General features: G+C 43.6%; 1 protein-coding gene across 1 annotated transcript; it reads left to right on the top strand.

Moving 5' to 3' along the window:
* Nucleotides 1-13,889: 13,889 nt before the first annotated feature.
* Nucleotides 13,890-18,989, top strand: dusp6 (dual specificity phosphatase 6). Its single transcript, XM_083973639.1, has 3 exons — nt 13,890-14,983; nt 15,316-15,756; nt 17,244-18,989. Exons 1-3 carry the CDS (start codon nt 14,581-14,583, stop codon nt 17,555-17,557), a joined length of 1,158 nt encoding a protein of 385 aa, XP_083829765.1. The 5' UTR covers nt 13,890-14,580; the 3' UTR covers nt 17,558-18,989.
* The last annotated feature ends 4,790 nt before the right edge of the window (nt 18,990-23,779 follow it).

Here is a 23,779-nt window from a genome sequence, read left to right as displayed (position 1 = left end):
CTTTGAAAGGTAGGCTAAACAACTGTTGATGCTAACGTTAGCTACGCTGCAATAGTAAAAACATGCAAATAGCTTCTTCAAAGAACGGATCTAGTAGGTGCTTTAATGGATAAATGACTTTAGTGGGACTTGGTGTGTTTGTCCCAAAATGTAGCAATATATATGCAGATGATGTTATTATTATAAAATACACAATATCAAATATAATTTTTTACATTATTTGTAGGCTACATTCAAAGGGAATATGAGCTGTTTGGAAATGACGACCAATAAATAGGCTATAGCTACTCTTCATTTTGAAAACATTTACCTTGATTTTCTGTCCTTTCTGTTCCTTCCAGGGAGTTAATTCTGCTCTCCAGCCATGTGCTCTGCTAACAATGACTGTTACTGTAATTACAAGTGTGTGGTGGAAATGACTAAGACCCCAAGGGACAGGTGTTCTTTAAAAAAAAAAAAGACATAAAACACTAATATATCTTATACAACACATGATACATTTAATTAAAATAAGGATTTATGTTCCACTTATCTATAAAGTTACACACAATTTAATTCAATGTTAAGAGGGATCTAATGTCACAAATACAAATACAGCAAAATCATACATAAAAACCATTGTTTATATAGTAAATAATAATCACAGATCTATAATTTAATTTTTCAAAGTTCCTCTTGATATCAAGTAAGTGTGCCAAAAATAAAAAGCAACAAATGTGTTTTCGTTTTTATTATATTTGCCAGGGACACAATTCTATAGTTGAAGAATCACCCCTATCTCCAACTGTGTTTGTGTTTTTTGCTAATCTGCCAATACTATATATGCAGATGGCGTTGTTATTTCCTTACATGTCCCACTTTGTCTTTCACAACATTTCAGTTTTGTGTGTCTTAGCTGTGGCACAAGGAGCAGTAAACATGGGAAAAGGTTGAACCTGAGAGAAAAGTGCAGCGTCATTGTTGCTGACTGGACTCCAACCAGCTCTGGCATGTTTGCAAAATTGATGCCCCCCCCCCCCCCCCCCCCCCCCCCCCCCCCCCCCCCCCCCCCCCCCCCCCCCCCCCCCCCCCCCCCCCCCACACCTTCCTTCATGAAGGTAAATTCAGACAACGACATGTCTAATCTGAAGCGAAGTGTAAATGATGTGCCAAGTTGTTAAACGTGTGATGAAGCTGCAGAGCAGAGAAAGAAAAAAGGGCCAGAAGCTGTTTTAGTTTGTGTTTGAGTGACAGAAATGGGCCAAAGGCAGAGGGAAGTGGACACCCAGTGAAGGGGAAATCCTCTCTGTGTGTCTCTCTCTCCCTCTCTACACACACACACACAAGCAGTATGTGAGTACAACCCTCTATTGAAGCTGACCAAGCCCTCTACACAATCCCCAACCCCTACACACACACACTGAGGCAGGACAGCAGCAGCAGCAGCGAGACGATGCAGAGCAGAGACAGAGTGATGGAGGTGTTGATAACACTGGAGCCGCCATTGTCTTCGCAGAGCTCAGACCGGGGTGTGTGTCTGGGGCTGTCACGAAACAGCTGTGGGGAACTTCTATGGAAATCAAAGTGTGTGTGTGTGTGTATCTGACAAAGCCATTCACAAAAAAAAAAAAACCCAAAACAGAAATACGTGATTTTTAGACAAATGCACAGCGAGTTAACGTGACAATAGTATGATAATTATAACTTGAAAGTTTGTACATTTCGTATGAATCACTCAGGAGACTGAACAGATTACAGATATCGTCTCTTGTGTGGTCACAGAGCTGCAGAGGAAAAAGTGTGCAAGAACTAGACAGGTTTGCACAATACAGGAAGCATGCGCCTACTTGTCTGCATCACAGTGTGTGTGTGTGTGTGTCCTGTCGGCCCCCCAGGTGCTGTAGGTGTAAATGCGATGCCCTGATTTGAATGTGAATAGAGAGTGAATAGGTGGCGGTGGAGACGGCAGCTGAGCGGGCAGCAGCAGCAGCAGCAGCAGAGACAAGATCTGACTCCAACCTCTTTGCAACATTTCATTTCATTTCAAATCTTTATTTATTCTCGAAAGGACATTGAGGTTTTACCCTCATTTGCAATGTCGCCGAGATCACAGCAATATTCAAAGCGAAACACAATGCACAGCACAAGTCACATATAGGACATAGGTTAAAACACAGTTACAAAAGTTAAATGCATCTGATTCATGTGTCACCACCACCGAGGCAGGTTTTCTTTATTTACACCCACAAGAAGCAACATGACCTTTTCCCCCCTCTTCCTCCTCTTCCTCACTGGCATCAAAGTTTTGGACTAATCCAACTAATCTGGACAGAGAGGGGTTGTGTGTGTCTTTGAACTGTGGGGAGGGGGGGTATTAGTGGCGTCGTCCTCCAGGCGTTTATGGGAAACTTCTGCATGAACCGTTTTTGGTAACTCAGGAAGTTTACATCCATTCCTCAGGAACTTCCGGTTTTGATCCCTGATTCTTTACAGGGAACGTCAGGACAGTGTATTGTGTTGTTGTGTTGTTGTGTTGCTGCTGCTGCTGCTGCTGCTGAGTCTTTACAATTACAAAGATATGAACGCATTAGTTAATTTTAGAGCAACACAGTCTGCTGCAGGAGTGATGTATTCACCCTGAAGTTAGCATCACACATAATCTTCACAAATAAACACCACATTTCTGTCATTTGGAGCCTTTTTAGGGTAACACTTTATAACAAAGCTATTAAGCATTAGTTAAGCATTAATAAATGCTGAATTCTTCATTTATAACACATGAATACTCATTAGTATGTACCATAGTTTATGAATACAGTTAGTGCTTATCAATGATGAGTAAAACATTTTTAACTGTGTTTATAAACTACATACTAATGAGTATTCATGTGTTATAAATGATGAATTCAGTATTCAATGCTTAACTAATGCTTAATATACTGCAAAAACTCAAAATCTTTCCAAGAATATTTGTTTTATTTCTTATCAAAATGTCTAATTTCTAGTCAAAAGTCATCTCTTTCCCTACTCACCACCTAAAAATTAACTTGTTTTTAGATCATTTTCACTTGTTTCAAACTAATTTTCAATTGAAATAAGTAGAAAAATCTGCCAGTGAAAGCAGGGTTTTTGTGCTTGTAATAAGAAAGAAAAACTTGCTCCACTATCAGATTTTTCTACTTATTTCAAGTGAAAATATGCTTGAAAGAAGTAAAAAGTGTCTAAAAACAATTACTTTTTATGTGACGAGTCTCATTTGAGGTATAATTAGATTGGTTTTGACTAGAAATTGCATTTTGACGAGAAATAGGACAAATATTCTTGGTAAGATTTTGAGTTTTTGCAGTGTAGTGTGTACTTATTATAAAGTGTCACCCTTTTTAGCGTTTAAAAGTCAAGTAAAAACTGCACTTTCTTCAGCTGCACCACTGCTAAACTTCCAACTAGTAGCTGGAAAGCTTTTTCTTTTTACAAAGTTAATGATCGTTTCCATCGTTGGACAGATGAGAAGATCAGTTTTCTTGTTCAGCAGCGCGATGACGTTTATCGTTTCCCCGGCAACCTCTGTGGTCTCATTTAGACGCTTAGTTAGCAACTGAGACCAAAACAAGCTTTAATGAAGTCAGTCGTATTTCCTGTTTATGTTGTTACATCTGACCAAAAACCCATTCAACAACACACTCATCAACTCAGTGAGGGAGCAGAAAGTGCTAATATGCTAATTAAGGACCAGGTTATTTCTGCAGCTTATGTAAAAACAAACTCAAATTGAGTTCATTAATGTGACAATACATTCAGATTTAAAGCAGAAGTAAGCGATCCGGTCGTTTTGGCTAATGCTGCGTTCCAGGCAGGCTTTTGAAACCGTAAATTACAGCTTCAAGTCACAACTTACGATTTTGTAGCGTTCCAGGCAACCCACTCGTGTTTTTCCGACCTGTTTTACCTGTGAAAGTCACTATAATGGCCACTCGTAACTTCCGACCCGTGAACTCGTACCAGATCGAACTGGTACGACTTCACAGGTCGGAAAAACACGAGTTACGAGTTGCCTTGAACGCACCATAACAGTCCTCGTCCCTAAGTCACCACATTCACGGCATCCCTTGGCTGCACACACAGCCCTGCATGCCGTTCTCTCTCCTCATTGGATAAAAACTGTAGGATACGAGAAAAGTTTTCTCCTCGGCTCAGAGCAGAGCAGAGTGACTGACAGACCCGTGTTTCGGTCCAAACACTCTATGTAAGTGATTGCTGTCGGAAGATATAACTATTTAAGACTTACATTAACACAAATATTTCGCTTACTTCTGCTTTAACAAAAAGAAAAACATGTGTGTTCAGCGACTGATTAAAAAAAAGCTTCACTGTGAAGTTTCTGAGATCATGTCAGACTAAAAAAAAACAAAAAACCACCACATCCATTTTTGCTGCAGCTCTCAAAACATGGGTGTAAAGTTTGCAAGAGAACAGTGTGTTCAGAATGATGATTTGTCATCACCATTGCGTGCTGTTCAACTCTGTGTGTGTGTGTGTGTGTGTGTGTGTGTGTGTGTGTGTGTGTGTGTGTGTGTGTGTGTGTGTCTGGTGAGCGTTCCTGCCCCGTGCTGCACAGATACAATCAGAGTGATAAGAGGAGGAAGCATGTGGTTGTTATCTCGGAGCAGGAGCTGGTTCAGCTCCACCTGAGTCCTTGTCTCTGCTAATCTCAGCTTCGCCCGAGAGGCCGAGCTCCTTCCGAAGAATCCGTCTCCATCGCAGGCGTCTGCTCGTCCTCCTCGCCGCATTCCTCCACTTTCACATCGCATTGTTTTGACGTCGTGTCCTGCGTCACCTTCTGCACCGTGTTGCGTCACGAGCTTTGACCTGCACGCATCTCAAGCAACAAACCTCTGCAGTCGAAACAACATGCAGCGACAGAAAATTGAATTAACACACATCACAAGTTCAGTGTAAGTTCTCAGACTTTTTCACATCTTGCAGACATGAAACCACCGGAACAAAAACAAGCAAAGATTGTACGGAGAAAAACTGTCATTCTCATGGTTGTGATGTTGATTGATATAGACCAGGGCAGGGGTGGCCAAACTTTTTGCAAAGAGGGCCAGATTTGGTGAGGTGAACATGTGTGGGGGCCGACCATTCAGCCTGACATCCTTTGAACCATTAACATTAAATGCAAATGAAATATTTAATACATTTTTAATAATTTTTTTTTAAATTGCAAATTCTTTTCATTTCTTCACATACAATATAAATAAATCTAAACAAGTTTTTTTTTTAACCAAAATTACTCTGATTTTCATATTTGAAGAGCACATAAAATGGAGAAAAAGTCTGTCTGGAAAAAAATTCAGGAAGCCTAAACATATATAGGTTCATTTGAAACATTGCATATATTATATTATATTATATTATATTATATTATATTATATTATATTATATAAATGGGTTGGAAAGGGTCAAGGGTCGCGCAGCTAGAGTGCGGCCACAGGTCTGCTGCCGTCTTCTGGTGAAATATACAATAGCGTGTTTTTTTGTTTTTTGTTTTGTACATGCTGGCGGGCCGCATATTTTTGATTTTATGACAGAGACTATACGGGCCGGTGGGAATTTGAACACGGGCCGCAATTGACCCCCGGGCCAGACTTTGGACATACCAGATATACAGTAGACTCTTTACACTTGATATAGAAATCAATGTTGGGCAGTAACGCATTACTGTAATTTGATTACTTTTTTAAGAAATGGTGCAATGTGATGCGTTATAATTTCATTGCCAGTCTCTCTGCTGATCTCACCCACACATAAGCACTTGCCGTGTCGCTCCACTCCACTGACCTGCTACAGGTTACTAAAAAAGTAACTAATTACTTTTGAAATAAAGTAATCAGAACAGTGAAAGGAGTAATCAGTAATTTAAAGGAATAGTTCACCAAAAAAATGAAATTCAGTCATTAGTGACTCACCCTCATGCTGATGAATGAGTAGTTTTTTATTCCTCAAAGTGCATCTGGAGACCCGGGAGGCTGGTTCGTAGTCCAACCAAAACTTTATATGAGAGTCAATAGCGCCCAACACAAAAATGTCCATAAAACTTCACAAAAACCTTGTAATCTTCCTCCTTACTGCTCGTCCGCTGCAATCCAAGTGTCCTAAAGGGATGTAGTCCAGAGTTTACTCGAAACAAAGTCATGTTGACTCTCATAAGGATTTCGTTTGACTACGAACCGGCCTCCTGGGTCTCCAGATGCACTTTGAGGAATAAAAAACTATTTCGGAGTATTCATCAGCATGAGGGTGAATTACATTTTTTGGTGAACTATTCCTTTCATTACTTTTCCAGAGTATTTTGCCCAACATTGATAAAAGAACAATCTATACCCGGATGTTTTGAGACTGACTGAGTTTTGGTTGATATTTTGTTGCATCCTATCAGTTTAGTTATTTTATAGTTGACACATAAAGGTCAACAGTTTCTTTAGTGACGCAATCTACGTCAACATCTCTTGTTCGATCTCTAGATAGCTACGTCTTTGATGAGCTAAAACTGGTCGGTAAATATCTGCCAATGTGTCAGTGGGGATCTGGGTAAGTATGTGTTGTCTAGATGGCAACGTAACCTGGTGATCGTACAGTAAGAGTCCTCGTTTTCTGTTATCTGCTCCTGTTGTGAGCAGAGCTGGTTCATCTGCAGCAGGTTATTGCTGCAGTGGTTATTCACACTCTGTAGATCTACACCCACAGCTGTGTGTTTTTGTTTAATACCAGGTTTTAAGATCTTATTGTTTGCATTTTTTGTGTGTGTGTGTGTGTGTGTAAGTACGTAGTCATTGCATGCATCACCACTCGTGGTATTAAATGCCCCGTTCCTCTATCGAGTTACAAAAACAAACACACTTCCTGTGCATCATGTGCTAACTTTAGTATTTCGCAATAGACACTCTCTCATTGTCTGCTGCTGTCTGTCTGCCTCTCTGTCGTTCTCACACAATAAATTCCATGATAAGCCATACTCACTTCCTCAGTATGTGTCATAGGCGTATGTCTTCACACACACACACACTCATGCACACACACACACTCACACAGACACAGGTCCAGCTCCAGACCTGATTAGTGCATGTGGTGAGTCTTTGTTTGAAGACAAAGGATTTCCCTGTCTGAGACGAGCAGCCTGTGGTAAAGAAACAAGGAGGGGGACGAGATTAGCTGTTGAATGAGAAGAGCGGGTGGGGTCGGGGGGGGTCGGGGGGGGTCGACTCGACTCCGGCTTTGTGATCTCTGAATCTCTGGACGCTGCTCACCTTCAGCGAGCAGGTGCTTCTGTCTGGCCCTGAACATGTTGACGTCCCTCAGAAAACATTCATGAGTTAACGCCAATATTATATCTAATGTCACTTACTGTTACTGTACATAATTACACAGCTATCTTATTATAGTTTTACAAATATAGTCTTTTATTGCCTCTAATTATTATTTTGTGTCCTTTATTCTTTTTCATTGATGTTTGCTGCTGCTGCAATAGGCTACTGAACATTTCCCCATCGTGGGACTAATAGAGCAATATCTTCTCTCATCTTATCTCATGTTTTCTTTACTTTGCTTTGACTTGCACTTGTTTATTTTTTGCAGGGACAGTGCACATTGATCAACATTTCTGTAAATGTGCCAGTATTAGCTAAGTAGCTATAGTTTTGAACTGTAATCTTTTCTTATCGTGACAATCTTTTATGGGATAGTTCAACATTTTGGCAAATCAGCCCATTGCCATAATCCCTATAGTCATAGCAGTAGGTTTGTTACCTTTAATAGTCGGTGCAAGCTATTTTAAGAACGGCAGAGCCGCGAGCTGCTCAGAGCTACGCTACGGAGGCTAATGGGATTTCTTGGTTTCCCTCATCAAACTCATCAAATACACAATCCAACAACTCCAAAACGCTCTGGTGGACAAGTTGTGACCTGCACATTCACCACGCTGTGAGATAATAACAGAACGTTACCAGACAGAGTTGTTTTAGAGGTTAATTCATGAAAAACCGCTGATGCGCGTTTCCGTTGGGGGCAGTTTTTCGGCAAGCAGTCTCTGCATTTACCTCCAAAACAACTGCGTCGTTTTGGAGTTGTTGGATTGTGTATTTGATGAGTTTGATGAGGGAAACCAAGAAATCCCATTAGCCTCCGTAGCGTAGCTCTAAGCAGCTCCCGGCTCTGCTCCGCCGGTCTAAAAATAGCTTGCACCGACAATTAAAGGTAACGAACCTACTGCTATGACTATAGGGATTATGGCAATGGGCCAATTTTCCAAAAATGTTGAATTATCCCTTTAACGGTATGTGCAGCACCAACCACCTCACCTGATGCACTCTGCAGTACTCCTATACATTCACACAGTCACACAAGTTGGCTTTGCAAACTTTAAAAATGTCTGTATGAATATGTCATGACTCGGCCGGGCGATCTGCTTTACCTGGACCGTGTCCTGAAATCGACCCGGTCTCTGTAGTTTTGGTTTCTTCCATCTTATCTTCTTTTGAATTTCAGCAGAGCGTCCACAGGAAGTTCACTCACTGCCGTCTCGTGCCACTTTCTTCGTGCTAAACAGAAATAACGCATGTGTTGATTTGCATTCAGATCACCGAGGTGAGAAGAACCGAGTTCATGTGGTCACGTCCAGACACATTTCCAGGTGTGAACTGATGTGCTTAGGGCAACAGATAACCCGGGACGTGTCTCAATAACAGGGCTCTGAGTCAGAGAAGTGAAGTAATTCAACAGACAATTCAGAGATAATTGACTATTCATGTAGTTTTTTTCCACAGAGAAACCACAAGGACTGGGATTGAGATGTGGTAAAACAAAGACAAGGCTGTAGACTGAAGTCTGTTAACCAACAGGTAGTGACCAGTGGTTTAAAAGGAGGAGGAGAAGTGCCAATGACATTTAACCTCTCTGCTTTTGTTCAGTTGGTAATTGAAGCAAATTCTCCTCGTTCATCTTCAGCCATTAAGTCAATCAGTGTGGAAATGTGAATCCAGTGTGATGTAAACGACCGGCGGGGAGAGACAGAAACTAAAAAATGAAGAGAAACTGATCGAGGCACCGTGCGAAGGGAAAATGATTCATGTGAATATACAGCGAAGAGAAACGAACAAAAAAAAAAAAAACCCAAAATAAAACAGAGGTCAGCAACAACACGATGGAGACGGAGGAAATGAAAGGAGCAGTGAAAGAGAAGTCAGGGGGTTTTCCAGGGGTTGAATACAATGGTAAACACGTCAACAACAGGATCGGGTGTCTGAGCCCAGATATAAACAAAGGCCGTACGGTGCAGGCCCGTCTGGACCGACCGCTGCACCGGTTGCATCATATTCTATTTTATTCTATTCTATTGAAAACTGTTGATGTCATTTTGCAGGAATGAGTCAGAAAACATGGAGGTTAGTTTACATTTTTAAGAATAAACTCAAGACACACCTTTTTAGCCTGGCTTTTGATTAGATTTTACTTATAGGTTTTACTTTTTTCCTATTTTCCTATCCATTTATTTATCGATTTTTATCGTTTCTTTTTAGTCTTAGCCTATTTATTGTATAATTTTAGTCATTTCTATCATGTCCTTGCACTTATGCTAACTTTAAGTTAATTTTATTTATTTCGTTTTATCCGGTCTCTGGTGATTCCTCATGGCAAATTGTTAAGAGTAATAAGATAGCGCTTCTTTCAAGCTCTATGAGTGTGTGTATGTGTGTGTGTGTGTGTGTGTGTGTGTGTGTGTGTTGCGTGACTTTGGGTTTTATCTTTGCTTTGTGTAAAGCACTTTGTGCTACATTTTATTGGTATGAAAAGTGCTCCATAAATAAAGTCTGATTGATTGATTGATTGATGTTAACACTTCCTGTTTGCTGGTTAAATTTGATTTTATTCTAAGATAGAAAATGCCTCAATTGTGTGTTTTTTTTGCTTTTAGGCCAAGTATGTAAATGAGACGACAGAAAAACACCAGATCTACACACCGGTCCACCATCATCATCACAGCCTCATTCGGTTCATATTTGCACTTTATTATCAACTTTGCAGGAGGGAAGGTTTCTGCAGAGGAGCTCAGAGCTGAATCACCTCGGCCATGTTACTGTGAAAATGTCCCAACATGCAAGTCGGGTCCAAAATCAGCGGTTTTCTGACATATTTGATGTTATTGCTAATTTGCACGATGAGGACAAAGAGAGGGTGAGAGAGGGAGGGATGGAGGAGGCCAAGGGCAAAAAAAAAGGGGGAAGCAGAGGCAGAAGAATGGGGTGAGCAGCAGGGAGAAGGAGGAGGAGGAGGAGGAGGAGGAGGAGGAGGAGGACGGGGCGTTTGCTGGTGAAAGAGAGTAGAATTCATTTGAAGGTGAATAGAAACAGCTTGGCTCCTTTCAGAGAGACTTCTGTCACGCTGGGGGGAGGAGGAGGGAGGAGGGAGGAGGGGGCGTGCCGCAGGGGCCAAAGGGCCAATGTTAACACCAGGGCCGCCACACACACACTTCATATGCTAACACGCTGCTGCAGAGACACTGGCAAGGATACAACAACACACACGCACACATGCAGGAGATTGTGTGTGTGTTGATGCTTCCTGTAAAACACGACGACTGCTAACCAATAACTGCGTTTTGTTCAATTAGTACTTATTTCATTTGAAAGCATCAGCTGCTACACTGCAAAAACTCAAAATCTTACCAAGAATATTCATCCTATTTTTAGTCAAAATGTCATTTCTAGTCAAAACAAATCTCATTATACTTAAAATAAGACTCATCACATAAAAAGTAGCTTGTTTTTAGACAGTTTTTACTTCTTTCAAGCATATTTTTACTTGAAATAAGTAGAAAAATTTGATAGAGGGGCAAGTTTTTCTTTCTTATTATAACTTGCTTTCACTGGCAGATTTTTCTACTTATTTCAAGTGAAGATTAGTTTGAAACAAGTGAAATTAAAAACAAGTTCATTTTTAAGTCAATGAGTCTCATTTGAAGTGGAAAGGGATTTGTTTTGACTAGAAATGACATTTTGATGAGAAATAAGACAAATACTCTTGGAAAGATTTTGAGTTTTTGCGGTGTAAACTGAAGAAACAAAAGAGTTGAAAGTGTTTTATGGCCCATTATCGCCCTGATAGAGATTTTCTGGCTCAGAAATTTAATCACAAATGAGTCCGTTATCATGGAGGCGCCTTGATTTCTCCTGAGCATGGAAATGTACAAAGTAAAGGTTTTAAGATGCTGCACATCATTGAACAGCAAATGTTTCAGTTTGTGTAGATGAGACTAATCAACCTGTAAAAGTGAAAGAAAAAGAAATGTGTCTTGTGCTTTGTTTTTGTTTGTGATGATGATCGTGATCTGAATGTGCTCTGGTCTGGACCTGTAATGTGATGATGGCAGCAGCAGTGAGGATGTGGTTTGAGATTGTTGTGCACTCGATATAAAAAAAAAAGAAGAAGAAAAGAAGAAGAAGCTGCTTTTTCAGACCTGGAACAAAATATTTACAAAGATTCCTGCGCAGATAAGAGGAAAACATTGCACTTTACACTTTATTTATTCATATTTAACCTGTAAAACCCGTGATAAGAGACGGTGTGAACACGTCTTTATAGTGACTGAAACCCACATCATCCAATTGGTGCTGATGGAACATGAAATCACATCCCCACCTCATTCAGTCCTGGTGGTCGCTCTCTCTCTCTCTGGTTTTTGTTTGTCTTCTGTAGCTTAAGAAGAGTATAGAAACTCCTGCAGAGAGAGATGAATGTGCACAGAGAGAGGATGCTGTCGGCTGCTTTGATGAACTCCTCCTGCACACAGATCTAGATCTAGCTCACAGAGTGTCCTCGCATCATGTGAGACAGGATGTATGAATATTGTTTACAGGAAGAAATGAAACCTCTATACTGTCGATACAGACACACAAACTGCACAGGAGATGATATCAGGAAGTGAATGAGTCACTTAAGTTCACTCATCCTACAATTGCATGTTGTTTTTCCTCATATCTCTGCAAAACAGAAGAGGAAAGCATCAAAATAAAGGTAAATTATTTCATATTTAGGACTCTAAGTCAGAAATCTGGGCCTTTATGTGAAGTTCATGGTTGCAGTTTCTGTATATTTCATATTTTTTCTTATAAAAACAACAATAAACTAATTAACGACCTGTTTGTGTAGGTTTGTCTGTTCTCTCCTAACTGATACCATCTCCTGTTTGATTGTCTCTGTGGTGTGAAGTTAATTAGAGCTCCGGAGTCTGGACACATAGTGATATTAGATCAACAGGTCATCAATTAAAAAGAAACAGCCTTTGTATGTGTGTGTGTGTGTGTGTGTGTGTGTGTGTGTGTGTGTGTGTGTGTGTGTTTACATGCGCCTGCAAACACAGTCACTCTCGCACACATAACCGGTGGAAATGCGCCTTTTGTTTACTTAGTGTGGAGGCCATTAACGGGCCGATGGGAGCCGATCAGCGCCTCTGATGTGATCGTCGTGACCGCGCACGGAGCGACGCGTTAAAAGGGCGTGAAGGACGCGGAGATGCCGGAGATCCGGCTGATTGATGGCGGATGTGTTAATGTGTGAACGATACCGAGACAAACCTGCAGCAACAGTAAGTAAGGCAAAGCAAGGCAAGGCATCTTTATTTATATAGCGCATTTCATACCAAGGCAACTCAATGTGCTTTACATAAGGCAAAACATTAAAAAAAAAGAACAGCATAAAAAAGTTAGAGTTAAAAGAAGGAGCAAAAGAATAACAACACACCAGCATGGACAGGACTGGGAGGGTTTAAGGTGGAAATAATGGATTATTATGATATATATATTATTAGGCTATTATTATTATATTATTATTATTATTGAAGCGTTTATAGGAAGATGAAAGTGAGAGTGAGTGCAGTGATGGTGACACACCGATGCACCAGTTCAGCCTCTTCAGCCTCTTCAGTCTGGTGAAGGCTGCACAGACAGAAATAGCAACAGAGCTGCTGAGTGAATGTCACAGTGTTATTCTGCTGTTAATTTCAGCTGCTTTACTTTGAACACACACACACACACACACACACACACACACACAAACACACAGAGACACACACACAGAAAGAGAGCGACAGAGAGAGAGAAGGAGGGTTATTAAACAAATGTTAAGATGACATAACACTCAGTGAAGTTACAGAGAGATTAAGGTGGAGGAAGTTGTTTCCTGTCGAGATCCAGTTTTTCAAGTTGAGCCACAGTTGTTGTTGTTGTTTCTCTCTGACCTTTGACCTCTGTGGATTGGGGATAAGGAGTTTCTCCATCATAATGAAAAACAAAAACCTGGGTCATTAAAAAGATTGTTGTTCATTAAAAAAACTGTTTTTTTCACACATGTTTGCTCTGATATTTAATTTATTTTTAATCAGCTCTTATTGTTTTGCAAAGAAAAAAAAGTTGGAAGTTTTTTTTTAATTCTGTTCAAGTTGCACCTTAATAATTTAAAGCACATTATTATAGGCTTGTGTTATTATGGCCTTGCACCCCTCGCGCTCTTATTTCATGGCCTATACTCTGTCCCTCTCCCTCCCTCCCTTCCTCCCTCCCTCTCTCTCTCTCTTCCTTCCTTCTCCCTGCAGTTCTTCTGTTTGTTTGCACTCACTTGATCCGGAGCGGAAATTCCTCCACCGTTTTTGTGAATGACAAACTCATTAACAATTCATCAACACGGGCCCGTTCCATCCGGCCCCCGTTTCCAAGGCGACCGCCGCTGGGCTCGCTCTGATTGGTCCGCGCTCGGCATAATGTATCCAACGGAACGCCCTCCCCCTCCCCTCCTCCCCCCTCCGTTTGTAGCCATTCAGCAGCCTGGCGCCGCAGAGAGCAGCGCATTGACGAGCTGGAGAGCCTGCAGAGCAGAGCAGAGCAGAGACACACACAGGGAGACACACACACAGAGACACACAGAGACTACGGCATCCGCAGGCAGCAACAGTCGGACTCGGACATAAACCCCCGCATGGTTCACATCCATCCAGAGACTGAACCACCACCACCACCAGCTCTACTTCCACCTCCGTCCAGAAGACCAAAAGAGAAAGAAGAGGCTGCGCTTCTGGAGCCAGTGGAGTTATTACCTACCGATTATTATTATTATATAAGAGCTGAGAGGAAGCGTCAGCCGCTCGCGCCGCCGCCGCAGCAGCAGCAACACAGGGCCGGTGGTGTGACTCATTGATAAATAACACAGGCTCGCGCTCCGACCAGATGCATGAATGAGCGCCAGTGTAGCAGACCCGCAGTCGGGAAATCTGTGAACGGATCGCCGCTACTGCTACTGCTGCTGTTGTTGTCGTCTTGGTTCATCCGCAGCACCGGGACACACACCGACATCTGGAGGGAGAATCCAGTCTGTTGGTTTTGATTTTACATTTTGCATTTTCACTTCTTTTTTATTATTATTTCGCTGCTTGAGCCGCTGAGGCCCCTCTCCAAGCAGCGGAGCGGACTGAGACAGAGCCGAGGAAGCTCCAACCACCACCGCTTCTTCTTTCTTTTTTCCTCCAAACCCCACTTTTCTTACTCCTGCTTATAAATGCTTGACAAGCTCAAGCCCGTCGTCCAGCTCGACTCGGTAATGGCGATCAGCAAGACGGTGGGCTGGCTCCGGGAGCAGCTGGAGACGCGCAGGGACGGGCTGCTGGTCATGGACTGCCGGGCCCAGGAGCTGTACGAGTCGTCGCACGTCGACTCGGCCATCAACGTGGCCATACCGAGCCTCATGCTGCGCCGGCTCAAGAAGGGCAACCTGCCCGTGCGCTCGCTGCTCTCCGACGGCGAGGACCGGGAGAGGTTCGTGCGCCGCTGCAAGACGGACACCATCGTGTTGTACGACGAGTACAGCCGCGAGTGGAACGAGAACGTGGACGGGGGCTCGGTGCTGGGGCTGCTGCTCCGGAGGATGAAGGACGAAGGCTACAAGGCCTATTATCTGGAGGGTGAGTGCGCTGCTTCATTCACATTTCACGGCCCCGTTCATTCACACCACACTGGCACCGTGTTTTTTTTTTTTTTTTTTTTTTTTTTTGCGCATAGACGGAAGGAGACGCTGTTTAATGACAAATCTGATTCTGTCTCCATAATATTGTGAATGGGAATTTATACTTTGTTGTTGCATTGGATTTAGCTCTGTTTGCATGAAATAGGGGGGGTAAATCTGCAGCTAAATCACAAGTTAGGATGAATATTTCATATCTTTGCATCAGTGCTCGAGCTCAGGCCTTCATTGCATGTGTTAATTTATATTTTTATTATTATTATTATTCTCCAGGTGGCTTCAGTAAATTCCAGGCCGAGTATCCCGCTATGTGCGAGACCAACCTGGACGGCCCCCAGAACAGCAGCTCCCCCACCGCCCAGGTGCTGGGCCTCGGCGGCCTGAGGATCAGCTCCGACTCCTCCTCGGACATCGAGTCGGACATCGACCGGGACCCGAGCAGCGCCACGGACTCGGACGGCAGCCCGCTGTCCAACCCGCAGCCCGCATCCTTCCCCGTGGAGATCCTGCCGCACCTGTACCTGGGCTGCGCCAAGGACTCCACCAACCTGGACGTGCTGGAGGAGTACGGCATCAAGTACATCCTCAACGTCACCCCCAACCTGCCCAATCTCTTCGAGAACGCAGGGGAGTTCAAGTACAAGCAGATCCCCATCTCGGACCACTGGAGCCAGAACCTGTCGCAGTTCTTCCCGGAGGCAATCAGCTTCATCGGTGAGTTGAATTGAAAATTGAATTTAAAGCCTTTATTTATTGTCATTATACATCAGTGCAACGGAATTATGCTGCTACTCCACTATAGGTATAAAAATCAATAAATAGTAAAATAGTAAAACCAATAAAACAATAAATAAAAGCAACAACATCTATACAGAAAGTGCAAGAAATGGAAAGTGCAACAGTGAATGTTCATGAATGAGAGGGTGGCTGTCATCTCTGTTTGTTTAAATGTGTTATGATTATGATATGTGTTATAGTTCTTCCTTTAACTCTGCAGAGACTGACTTGATCTGGTGTTGACATGCTCAGCAAAAGAAAACATGCACATTTATTTTTTTGTCTGTGCAACTGCATGTGCACAACTCAAATCAAATAATTTCCCCTCTAATCCCTCACAACAACATCATGGTTGTTTTTGAATATTGTGCAGCAGAGTATTGTCACCACCACCAGATACAGTCAAATACATAATCTCATTAATTTGATATGTGTTATCAATGCCAGGAAGTTCTTATAGGGTTCTTATTGTGCAATTGAGATTAGATGAGGTGTCCCTGGCTGTGGTCTTATCAGTCAATCAGGCAGAGGAACACTCACACACAGTCACACACACACACATGGAGTGGGGCAGATTAAGGCCATTGTGTTGAGGCAGATGAATACAAGCCTGCCTCTAATGGCGCACAGGCTAAAATGCACTTTGTGTGTGTGTGTGTGTACAAATGGTTTGACTTCAATGGAAGACATCCTGGGCCCATCTCTTGTCCCGGGGCTTGTGTAATTGCAGCACAAAGGGCGACGTTGAAACAGGAGAACAGGAGGAGGGGGTGGAGAGGGGGTAGGAGTGAAGGAGGAGGGGGGATGGGGGGGCGGTAATTCGAGCGCAACAGGAAGGAAGTGGCATTGAAAGTAATCTAGGACATGGCACTGCCCCCCCCCTCCCCTCCCTCTCCCTCCCTCCCTACCCCTCTCTCTCCACATTACAAAAGGAGCCATTTACAGGCCCTGTTGACATCCTGTTCGCCTTGACAGGGTGCCCTCATGACTCCTACGTTTACACGCCCAAATGGCACCATTGTCGGAGTAACCCCAGCGAGCGGAAGAATGGTTTAATAGACCGTAATAGTCAATTTCCCAGCCGGCTACTCTAGGCCAAAAAAAAAAAAAAACCAAAGAATGTCGGCTCTGTTTATGTGTGCTACTGCTGCAGCCCCCTGTTTGTTGACTGACACGCCTGGGAGATAGTCGGGGATAATAACTTCCGCCGCTCTCTCTCTCCCTCTCCAGTTGGACCTGCTCCAACTTCCAGCACAGCTTGACTTAAATGTCACAGATGTTTATCGCCGGTTTTAGTTCTCTGTCTCTGTTAAGACGGAGGAAGCTGCACTTGCATGTCTGAAAGTGCAAATAACAAATTCATCTGAGGTGATGTTATGATGATGTGTTGATCTAACGTGTTCCTCCTCTTCCTCCTCTTCCAGATGAAGCCAGAGGTCAGAAGTGCGGCGTCCTGGTCCACTGCCTGGCCGGCATCAGCCGCTCGGTGACGGTGACGGTGGCGTACCTGATGCAGAAGCTCAACCTGTCCATGAACGACGCCTACGACATCGTCAAGATGAAGAAGTCCAACATCTCGCCCAACTTCAACTTCATGGGCCAGCTCCTGGACTTTGAGCGCACGCTGGGCCTCAAGAGCCCGTGCGACAACCGCATGGCGCCGCCGAGCCAGCAGCTCTACTTCACCACCCCGACCAACCACAACGTCTTCCAGCTGGACCCCCTGGAGTCCACGTGAGGAGGGGGCTGCTGCTGCCGCGCCGCCGCCGCCAATCTGCCCCCCCTTCTTCTCCTTTTTGCCGGAGGTTTAACGTGCCTCCTGTCGGAAAAGCTGCAAAAAAGTTTCTCTTTTTTCCGTCGTCTGCCGTGCGACTGGGGCTCTTGACGTTATTGATACAGCTGGTTTGAGGCGACAGCTGCCGAGCAGCAGAAACACTGCAGGGCCAAAAGCTGTCCGGCCACGATGCAGCTGCTGTTGACTAAATGAGGAGAGACAGTGGTGAAAGAGACGGACAGAGGAAGAGGAAGAGGAGAGCGAGTCATTTACCAGAGTTTGCAGACACTTTCTACAATCTTATATATCGCTGTTGGGACTCCTGAAGTCTTTTATCTCTTTTGTCATTTTGTGTCTGAGGAACCTTCAAAGTGATTAGTCAGACAGCTGTACGCTATAGGCTGGTGTGCCAAAGATGATGATTGTTCAAACTGGACAGATCTAAAAATGAAAAAACCTTTGTTTTGTTTTTTTTCTATGTTTGTTTTGGGGTCTGGGCACTGGTTCCCCCCAACCCTCGCCCCCGAGACTTACAGGGAGCGTCGTCTCCTTCGTCTTCTGTGAAGACTTGCCTGTGTGGGGGCTGAAGCACCCCCAGCTTTACATGGCACACTATATAACTGGACTCGATTTTACAATTTGTGGAGTCTTTTCAAACATTTATACATTGTGTATATATCTTAATATAAAAGACAATACAGTAAAAGCCTTGCTCTAGTATATATATAAATATATATATCTACCCTTTGCAACAAGTGGGTACTGAAGATTCTCTTTGCTTATATAAAAAGGTAGAATATGAAACAAACCAACTGCATATTGATTCATAATGTTTTAAAAGTTGATTATGCCAAAAATCAAATAGGCTTTCAGAGAATTGTGGAGAAATGTGTACATGTGTAATATATTTGATAATCGCTTTACGTGTGAATTCAGCCGACCGGCCTTGTTTTTGCACCCACCCTCTCACACAAATCAAAGTCACTTTGGTTGTTTGCCTTACTTTTGCGCTCAGAAGGTTTTTAATGCATTAGCCTTCAGCATCCCAGAAATTATTATTATTATTATTATTACAAACCAAAACCCTGAGTATTTTCATTTGGCACCAGGTGAACGGCGGCGTTAAGTGTCGTCTCTGAAGGTTAATGTGACGAAACATCCTGATCTGTGCACAAGGGTTAAACGTCTCTGACATGTGGACAAAGCAGGAGGCCTCGCCGGCCTCGCCTCTTCAGGGAAAACTCTGTGAAATGCAGTTTTTTTTGTCAAGATGAGAGAAAAAAACAAAAAAATCTAGAGCTTCGGAGGGTTCAGTCATGTTGCCCCTCCAGAGAGAAGGCCTCTATCCAGAGGAAGCCAACCTGGTGACCTCTGCCACCAACCCCCCCCTGACCCCTTCCCCTCCACACTCCTCTCTTACGAATGTAAAGAAAAGATAAGTTATTAATAAATTGCTATTTTGTCTACAACTTCCTGCTTCTCATGCCTGTTTCTCCCGTTGCCACACTCTGTCTGTTTTTGTGTTTTGTCTGCGTCTCCTCCTCGCTCTCGGTACAGTTGAGCGACAGTTTTTGTCGCGAGTCACGACAAAAAAACACACTAGCCATGAATCATGAGGCTGTTAATTAACCACACCGCTCCACACTTCTCCCACTGCACCGACCACTCACAATCAACACAAATGTGTCCTGTCACATGACGCTTGTGTAACAAAGTGTCACGCACACTGTGTCCTCTTGCGACAGCAGTCATTCACAAACTGCAAAATGCCACTCGACAGGTACAAAGTGATTCCAGTCACGCTGTAAACAGCCCGACCGGTTTTTCCAGGTGTGTGCGGCGGCGCTCCGAGGCGAGGGCTTCGGGTTCACACACACACACACACACACACACACACACACACACACACACACACACACACACACACACACACACACACACACACACACACACACACACACACACACACACACACACAAAAAAACACCCACCCCGGGGCCACTTCCTGAAGGTGGGGTTGTGTTCGGCTCCAACAAAGGGAACAGAAAGTACCTAGATGTGTTGTCACCTGATAGCACACGCATAGCTGCGTGTACCTGTTAAGACCTGGAGGAAGAAGAGGAGGAGGAGGAGGAGGAGGAGACGATGATCCTCCTCACGGTGCAGGTGAGGGCGACGGAGGATCGCTGTGTTCTCACACAAGCAGCGACTTGTTTCACAGAGATGCACCGCTATGTGCTCCAAACTGTCTCGCACATGCTGCTGATCTGGCACAACAACAGCAGACCGAGTACTTGTAACCGAAATGTGTCAATCCTCTGGAGTGTGTGCAGAGGAGAGCAATTGATCCCATGTGCATGCATAGCTTGACGGACATGCAGGTCGTCTGTACAGTAATCATGTAAGCTGTGCTGGTGCATTGAAGGTTAGTGAGTGTGCATGAATGAATGAACACAAAAAGCAGGACCAGCTGCTAAAAGAGTCACTTCTATAGTCGAGTGCAGTGTAGGCAGCACAGACACAACAACTTATGTGTCTAAACAAACTGACACAAGTGACTCAATGTCCCACTCAAGGCAGAAGTTGACAAGGTGAAGTATCAGTGGGCAGAATCTTGTTTTGCATCACAGGAAAAAAACTAAAAAAGAAGTGTATGTGAAGCAGGAAGCCAAAGAAAAAACATCTCAAAGCACAAAGCACTGATTAATCAACTATAGATAATATGTGGTAGATAAGCAATTACAGGACAAAGTGAATGGAAAAAGTGGTCTCTCTGTCTCTCACTCTCTCTTTCTCTCTCACTCTGGGAATACAACAGCTAAACAAAGCCAGTGAATCATTGGCCGTGTAACAAAGGGCCAAACCTGCACACTCATGTCCTGACGTAAATGATTTATAAAAAGACTCCTGCGTTTCGCTCGGTGCCAGCACTCACTCACTCGCTCACTCAACCCCCATTTTGCCCACTTTCCAGTTCAGGTGATACTTTTCCACTTCCTGGGTAATCAACGACTCCTACAGTCCAACTGTAACAGCAAAGTAAACACAGCAAAGTGCAATGTTTGCTCTCTAACTCAACTTAATTCAAGTTTTCCGAAAAGTTCTTGATGTGTCATTTCGCCCCCGTGAGAATCTGCATGGGCAAGAGCGAAAAACAGGAAACTGTAATCTCTAATTTACACAAGTGTTGTGAGGTTTCAAGTATTAATGCATGTGCAACTGCAGAAGTAACATGCACACTTGCTTTATTATATCTCACAAAATGTTAGACAAACACTGTAATTCCTAGAGATATATTGCATAACCCTCTGAAGCCAGTGTAAAAACATGGAAACCTGCCAGGCTCCATAAAACCACATAAAACAATAAAATGACTCATTCTAATCTGACAAAAGACACAATGTTCTTCAGCTTCAGGTGATAATATGCTGATAAAATACATCATAATATATTAACATTACCACCACCTACTCCCTGCACAGTGATCCTTTAAAACACTGGTGGTTGATGATGAGTTGTAGGAGCTTTAGGATTTTAGCTGAGGTTAAAATCAGAGAAGTTGGGAATCCTAAAAACTAATAGCAACATTGTGTATTTGAAATCAAATGCATTTCATGTACTTGACAGACAGTTTTAGTACGACTGATGGCTCAAATGAGATTTCGTTCTGGTCCAGTGATCAGCAGCTGTTTGGCAGACACCGTGTTGACCTGCACCGGTGTTCGTCAATGGAAAGCAACAGTTTCAGGGAATCGTTCCACCAAAATATTGAAAAATGTGACATCTGAGGCCTCCAAATTTTACTTCTCAACTCAAAGATAAGAAACATTTTCTTCACTGCATGTGATCAGACTGTTTGAGAGGTAAAAGCACAAGTGTGCAGTCGGGGGGTTGGAGCATGAAATTCAATGTCTTCCTCAAGGTCACTGTGACGGATATGGACTCTGCGGCTGCAGCAGGGGATCAAACCTGTGAGCCTGCGGGTGCGGGTGAGGGGACAGGACTCTCCGGCGGCCGTCGTCCATCAAACCCCAAACCCCAACTATAGCCGAGCCTGGGAAGCTCTTATTCTTAGAATAAGTGATGTCATGGCAAGGCTGTGATTGACGAACAGGGACCGGGGGGTATGCGAGGAACGCCGAGCACCCGGGGGGCTCTCATGGCTGTTCTTCCTGTCTGCGGCTTGGCCTTTCGCGGCTTTAAAGCCAAGGATTAAAGGGCACAGGAAACTACCAGGGCTAATTTTAGACAGGTATGTAGATGGGCTTGGCAGACGCCATCAGCACCTGCATCACCCACCACGGCACGGCTGCTGCCGCTGCTGCCACGGGGCCACACAGGGGCCCACAGGGCAGGCCATAATACAGGGATCGGGAGACACGTATGCACGGGTCATGGTGAGGGCTGCTGGCATGTGGACAGATGAGTTAAATGTACAGTTAGTGAGGAGAGCGAGCAGGCGTTCAGACCAGAAATAACACTGCATTAAAAAAAGGGGGTCTGAACTATAGTTCCATGTGTTGCGATAGATACAGGTGATGTGAGTCAGGAAGTCCAGTAATAAGTCATGTGTCAGATGGTTGTACTTCTTTGAGACAGGATTTATAAATCACGACAGCAGTTAGGTTGTAGAGAGTTGACAGAAATATCAGCCTCATTCAGATCATAATACAGGTCATTGGCCAGTGCAGCATGCTGTAGCTAAAGTTTAACAACCCTGCAACCTAATAGGCCTACATCATTTACTAAGAAAAAATTGTGACAAATCATGAATGAACATGTAATAAAAACATATATTATGTCTTAGATGTTTTAAAATGAAATAATCATTCTAAAGATTAAAACTATGTCGGCTATCATGTTTTTTTTTTTAACCCATAGTAAGGCCTCTAGCCCAATACATAGGCTACTCAATCTGATCTGTACATTTAAGAGATGAATCACTGGAAAACGCTGGAGAATCAAAACAAATAGCTGGTTAGGAAGAGGATTTAAAAAAAATGCCAACATTGTTGAAGTTGTTTTAGGGAATATTGTTTGGAAATCATGACATAGATGAACAGGGCCGACTGAGGTCAACTACATTGACAGGAAGTTGGAAAGATTTGGTCGTCTACAACAGCAGGAAGTCAAGGGAGTAGCTAAAATGAAATAAAAACTCAATGTCATCATCAGTGAGTGTTGGTCTTCTTCTGAATTTTAAAGATGAGAGGAGATTTAAAAAAGTCATGCAAAGCTGGTAATAAATAAATGTCTGAAGTGATTAATAAGTGATGAATTACTTTACTTCTCTCACGCTGATAAACACCATGCTGCGTAATCAGCTCCAAGTCAACTTTGATCTCCGTTGTTGCAACTTTTCTTCCGCCCACACACACCTTTTTTTTTCTTCTTTCTTTTAATAGCTAATTACAAGTGTGATCCTGATATCAGCAACAACAATAACAAAAAGCGGCGATAGCTCACAACAACTCCAGGTGCTCGCTAACAGCGCCATCCTCAAGTTAGCGCGGCACAGTTGCCAGCACTAACTTGGATCGCTTTTGTTCCAAAGAAAAACACGGGCCAAAAAAAAAGAAAAAAAAGAGGAAGAAAAAATAACTTCACATATTTAGAAATCAGCACCTAGAGGAACAGAAAAACGGTTGCGTTTCTGGAACAGATCTGAAAGTTGGTGTCGATCAGTGTTGACTTTTTTGCGGCGATGCTAATTTATCACTTAGCCAACATTCACTTCAACACTTTAGGTAACACGACACGGCGAAGTGTTGAGAACGCCACGTCCGCTCCATGATTGAATATGGACACGACATCCGGCGGCGGCGGGCGAACTCCATGCGGAGCGCTGCTGCCCCAGTTCCCACTGGCTTCTTGGCCATGACAATAAAGGCAAGAGGTTGTGGGGCTAAACTTGGCGCGCCTGCTAATCCTCTGCTAACGGTTCCTGTCCCTCTTACCCTCCAGCGACAGCGTGTTGACAGCAGCCTCCACCCCCCCTTCATCTCTCCCTCTTCCCTCCCTCACCCCTTTACCCCCTCCATCCATCCATCCATCCATCCACCCCCCAACCCCCCCCTCTTCTCCTCCTCCACCACCACCACCCACCCACCTGTCTCATGTCACACTGCTTCCCTCTCATCCACTCCAGTAATTTCCTGTTGCCCTCACAGATCGTGTTACAAGTTC

Source organism: Trachurus trachurus, assembly GCF_905171665.1.
Source record: "Trachurus trachurus genome assembly, chromosome: 6".
NCBI classification, from domain to species: domain Eukaryota; kingdom Metazoa; phylum Chordata; class Actinopteri; order Carangiformes; family Carangidae; genus Trachurus; species Trachurus trachurus.
The sequence above is the reverse complement of the archived record's forward strand: the minus strand, read 5'-3'. Positions and strand labels throughout refer to the sequence as shown.